General features: G+C 29.0%; 1 protein-coding gene across 1 annotated transcript in view; it reads left to right on the top strand.

Moving 5' to 3' along the window:
- The first annotated feature begins 556 nt into the window (after window positions 1-556).
- LOC107439434 (calcitonin receptor) overlaps window positions 557-6,000 on the top strand; it is a 60,464-nt gene continuing 55,020 nt past the window's right edge. The window contains exon 1 of the mRNA XM_043039960.2: window positions 557-739. Within this exon, the coding sequence (XP_042895894.1) occupies window positions 692-739 (48 nt within the window). The 5' untranslated portion in view covers window positions 557-691. The remainder of the gene's footprint in view (window positions 740-6,000) is intronic.

Here is a 6,000-nt window from a genome sequence, read left to right as displayed (position 1 = left end):
TAATTCCAAAATATCGTCTGCACGTTATGAAAAAACTCGCCTGCAAAAAATATTGTTTAAACACTGATGATTAACATCATATTTTGTGATTTAATTAGAAAAAAATAATTTGACGAATTTTAATTTATTCTTATAAAAACAATATGTTGTGCTATAAAATCAATACATATCTACCAAACTAGTTTTGAATGAATCATAGTCGAATAAACAGGAAATAAATAGTTCGGTTTAGTATGTTGCACATTGCTTGTCAGTTTGAAAGCTTTACATGTTTTTGCACTTGAACTTTAAATCAGACGATCGTATTTAATTCCATTCACAATTTGGCAAACAATATTCTTTTGCGTACTTAATTTCAGCGTTTTTGTGGCAATATCTTGTTTGTGTTGGAATGAAATGAATTTTTGAGTAAACATCGGTTTGGAACACTTTCATGAGCCAAACGCAGAAGTGCCTCTGTGATAATAGAATGTTTAGATAAGGATTTTTCATTGTATTCTAAACGTAATCAAGAAGAATAGAAATATAATCGTCTTTTTTTAAAGATAGATACCGTGATAAATACGAAACTTGGAGAAAAAAAAGAATATTGCATTTATATTATTTCGAAAGGAATCACTGCGGGTGGATATCAATCACTGTTCAATGTTAAAGAAATAAACCAGTGTGAAAAACAAATGTTTTCAACGAAATGAATTCCTCTGGAATACAAATTACTGTTCTTCTGACAATTATTATGGTGAGTTCTTGTTCTTATTATTTTATTAATTATTTCAGAAACATCTTGTGCTGATTCTAGAATAGTCTTGCATACGTTTAATAAAATATTTTACAATTCTATAGGTTTTAAGTTTTTCTGAATAAATAAAATAAGAATAATGTAAACTGTATGCATACAGCTTATGTTCATTCTAATTTTCACATAAAATTAAATGTAATGTAAATTACAGGGAGTAAAAAAGCACTTTTTAACTTCACTATAAGGGGGAAAATAGTATATTCTAAGAAAACTGGCCGTCTTTGGTGACCAGTTTGGTCACTTCTCAAAATTATCTTACAACATATAAAATTTAATGATAACCAAGCCGAATACAGAGCACAAAAGTATTTAAATATTCTAACAATCTTTTCAAATCTTTTCTCCAATCCCAACACCTTAAATAGTTTCAAACAATTTATTAATCAAATTTTTCACAGCTATCGGTTGCCTACAGAAGTACTTCGATTTCAATTTTAACAAATTTCAAGAGATGCCCGCGATATTGTCAAAGTTCTTTGTGTATTAAATTTTAATAATAATTTAAAATCTGCCCAGCAGTCACTAAATCAATTAAACCACCATCTAAATATGTGTTGGACATTTCAGCTAAGAAGGCAGCAGAAATATTAAAATTATTCGTATCTCTGCTGTGATATAAGATCGAAAACTCATCAAATTGCTCCATTACGTGATGAACTACTTCCTCACGCATAAGTAACATACAAATATAATACGTTCACGTATTATATTTGTATGTTATTGTTCGAAAAAGGCAAACTCTTTAACCAATATTTGGTATGCCAGTATGAGGCACCGTTTAAGTTTAAAATTTCTAGAGTCGTTTTAGAAAGGATCAAAAAGTAAGTTAAATAATTACTTCCTAACTAAGTTTTTATTTCTATAAAAATGCGAAATTATTATAAATAAATACTAAGCGTATAACTAACTATACTACTTAAATTATTACTTAAGACAACCTAACAAATTAAACTTAAATAAATGCTTAACCAGGGGTCTATCCAGACATTTTGTGAAAGATCCTGTTTTTGTAAAATTGAGAAAAAGCTTTATAATTTGTGAATATAAAATAAGCATTAAGTCACATTCTTTCAAACAGGATCCTACTTTTGTGAATTTGNTAGTTTTGAGATTTTTAAAAAAATAAACAGCTATTGCTGCTACTAAATTAGAGATGCAACATACAAATATTTGGTATTTAGCCTATGCTGCTCAACACAGAATATTCATTTCGGACGAATAATGGAAACAAAATCACTCACAATTTTTATAATTTTAATTGACGTATTTTAAGTAATACAACTTAGTAATGTATCGCTTTAAATGTGTTACGCATTAAATAAACTTAAACAATTCTTAAATTTATAATATTTCATTTAAAAATATGCCAGAAATTGATTTTTATTTACATAAAATTCTATTAATTAATTTTATGAATAAATATGAATTGATCAATTATTCGTTTTCGAAAAAAAATTAGGATTTAATATTAATAAGAATGCGCACACGATGTTCTTAAAAGTAGAAATATTTTCTTATTATACTGCATTTGGAATTTAAACTTAGGGAAACTTTGTCTNTTCGTTTACATCTGTATTTCTTCCCCCCCCCCCCCGAGAAGGGTTTATTCGATTAACAAAACAATAGTGAAGATCAGCAAATTTGTGAAAGGTCCGATTAAAAGATAAATTATTTTGTGAAGGGTCCGTTTTCACGAAAAAATATTTTGTGAAAGGTTCCTTAACGGACCCAAATTTCTTCTAAACAGACCCCTGGCTTAACATATATCATTTTTCACTCTACTCAAATTACTTGAGTCAAAAAAAATTATTAAACAAACTAATAAACATATGAACCTATTGAAATTATCAATAGAAACTGTTGCCAATCGATAGAAAAATACTCGATTTTATTTAACCACGTATTTAGAATACAAAAAAATATAAAAATGAAAAAGTGTTCATTTATCCACATTTTTTTGCCAAAAACTTAATGTCAATTTTTTTGTTTATCTAAGAATTGTATCAAATAATATCTTCCTTTCGAAACTGTTTTAAAATGAGTTCAAAACTCTTAAATACCATAAAACAAATTGAAAATTAATAACAGCGATATTTATAAGTCACGATGCTTTAAAACTTAATTTTAAAAAATCACTTATTTAATTTTTTTATATTTTTTCAACTCTGCAATATTTTATATTAGTTACTTATTATTTGTATAAATCGACACAATTGAAGAGTTCAGTGGGAGAACCAGGTAAGTGAAATTTATGGGATATTTGTGTAAGTGAAAATAACAGAAAGTTGCCTAACTATAAGTATATTTAATGTAGCAAAATTGTTTTTACTTTCACTTTAATCTTAAAGTAACTCATACACATAAGTTTTTAGTATGCATGCCTGATTTTATTATCAAATTAGATAGTGGTAAATAAAATAAGACAAAGAATTATTCCGCCTTTTAACAAATAGGTAATAAAATTTAGAGACCCACTTTCTTTTCCTCTCCATCTTACCTGATTATAGCTTTTCTGAAAATGTCACTTTACTGGTTTCTCTACGAAAATCATCAATTAATATAGCTAATATAAATTCATTTTCATCATTAATTTATTTTAATTTGTTGCCCTTCTCGGTGGCTTTACGCTATTATATTAAGCAAAACGTAGCTTCAAAATTTTTTGCATCATTTAATTTTCTCCAGTTCATATCCCTTTCAAGGGAACGTAAGACACTGGTTTCAACAATATCGGTATTAAAACTGCTTAGTATTGGTGCAGTTTTAATAAACACCAAATATATAGATATAATTCTTTATATTAGTATATTTGGTGCTTGTTGCGTAATCCTTCAACATTTGAGCTTTGTTCGAAATATATTTAGCAGTGGCAGCAAATTAAAGTCGAAATTCAAGAAACAAATAGATTTATTTAAAGACCTTGATAAGGACTTTGGAGGATGACCATTTATCTTACCTACATTCACAGTTTAAATACTTATAAGAAGTGATGGAAAACGTTCTTTTAATTCTAAATTATTAACACACTATCTTTGCTACCAATGGAAAAATATTTTTTTTAAAACTACGGAAAATCTGTCGTAGAATTCTTATTAAAATTACACCAATAACCATAGTACCAGTAGTACATATTACCAAAATTAATTAAACACAATTTGCGTACGACGATTTTCTACGGTTTCCATTAACCTCTTAACCGCAAACTTTGCTTTTTATCACGTAGCTTATTCTTTTATTTCAATTAATAGAGATTAATAATATTAATTGATCATTGATATCAATAATAATATGGCGAATAATAATATTCCTACAATGAATAAGTAACTTAGCAATTAACTTAACTCCATTATCTTTGCTTTTAGATAAGTTATTTTTAATTTGAATTACTACAGCATGCATACTGAATTATTATCAGCATTCATTAAGCAGCATTGTTATCAATAATAGCAGGGCATTTTTTTACCGTTCTTCGAAACGAAGAAGTGCCTTTACTCCTTCAATTTTGTTTTTTAGTACATAGCTTATTACATCAATATGCATAGATTACCTAAATTAATTAACACGTGGCAGCTACTTTATACCCAGTAATGTAAAAAGCATTTTTTGACGTTTTTGTTTTGTCAGCACACTAGGTAGTAATGTTTGAAACAAACATAGTAATGTATTTTTAAACACAGTAAGATGTGAATATTTTCTCTAAGGTCACGGGATTTTAACTTGTTATTAAAGTCACGATCCCTTAGGTACTCCTATTCAGGGCAATCTAATACCACAAAGTTGGTACTTGCTTTCTATACATTCTATTGCAGTAAGACTTAAGTAGACCATGACTAGTCAAGAGTCATTGGCATCAATAATAGTATGGCGTTTTTTTACTTCTCTCCCAAGGAAATCAATACTACTTTCCCATTGATTTTGCCTTTAAATACATAACTATTTTTTTTTCATTTTAATTACCTTTGATTTTAAATTATTTACTTTTATGGAAATACGTTTTAAAAGAATTAAACAAAATAAACACGTGGTATCCCACATTAATGTTGATCAGACAATTTATCTAACTTAAGTATTAAAATACGTGCAACAATTTTTTTGATCAAATAGAGCTCTAAACAAGCAAATAACACTGAAGATATATTCAAAATGTTTGATAAATTGAATTGTCTAAGGCTAATTTAAAACAATGGATATCCCTTAACCAATCAGAAAATTCCTTTTCGTTTTTTGCTCATCCCGCTCGAACGATTTATTGTAGAATATTTTAATGTCGAAAGTGGCCTTCCTCATGCTTCAAACTATCTGATTGCCCAATTTCATCACTTTCGGCAGGATGGTTTAGGCGTCTGTGAAGGACACACACAGAGACATACATTTATATACTTGTATATATATATATTGCACTTCATGCAATGTAATTTACAATTTAATGCTTATTTTTTCCATATTAGACTACGAACACTTTCAGAGCCACGGGATCTCAGGGAATAGAGAGTTCACCTCCCAATGAGGTGACCAAAGTTCGAATCTTAGTAATGGCCGGTCGTTGCGCCTGCTAACTACTTAATCGATGCTGACGAAACATATATCCTCAGTTATTAACAAATCATGGGCTAGAATCGTTTTTCATTTTGCTAACGTTGGAGGTTTGCATGGCTTTTCCTTGCACGTAACACAAATGCAAGTTAGTTCCATCAAGAAGTCCTCCTCGAATGCTTGTTACCCCCAATGTTTGAGAGGGGAGTACTTGTCTTCTGGGTTAGGTTCAAAATTACAAGAAAATTACAAGCTGAACTACAGTGATGCCTCTTGAAAGTGTGGTATAACGTGTATTAAAAATTGGTTCAACTTGAATGTTTTATTATAAGATTGTATCAACGAATTTGAGCAATGGGGTTTGAGTTATTACTATAATTTGGTAAAAATCTTTAACCGATTTTACTAAGATAATAAAATACGCTATAAAGAATTCAGAATTAAATTACGGTAAAAAGACCCAGCACTCAGGGTGCCAGTACTTTTTACAGTGATATCCTTTTTTACAGTAAAATTTTCCGGAACAAAAAAACAGTTGTACCGTAATTTTTACNGTTTATTCAGAGAAAGTACGTTTTTGTGTCTGATTTCGTAACTTAATTAATAGTTAGCACTAATTAATTAGCATATTTGAGGTCACCCCCGGGAACCATTAAGATTGACTTTTA

This window comes from Parasteatoda tepidariorum, chromosome 6 (assembly GCF_043381705.1).
Source record: "Parasteatoda tepidariorum isolate YZ-2023 chromosome 6, CAS_Ptep_4.0, whole genome shotgun sequence".
Lineage (NCBI taxonomy): Eukaryota > Metazoa > Arthropoda > Arachnida > Araneae > Theridiidae > Parasteatoda > Parasteatoda tepidariorum.
Note: the sequence above shows the minus strand (reverse complement) of the source record. Positions and strands in the feature narration are given on the sequence as shown.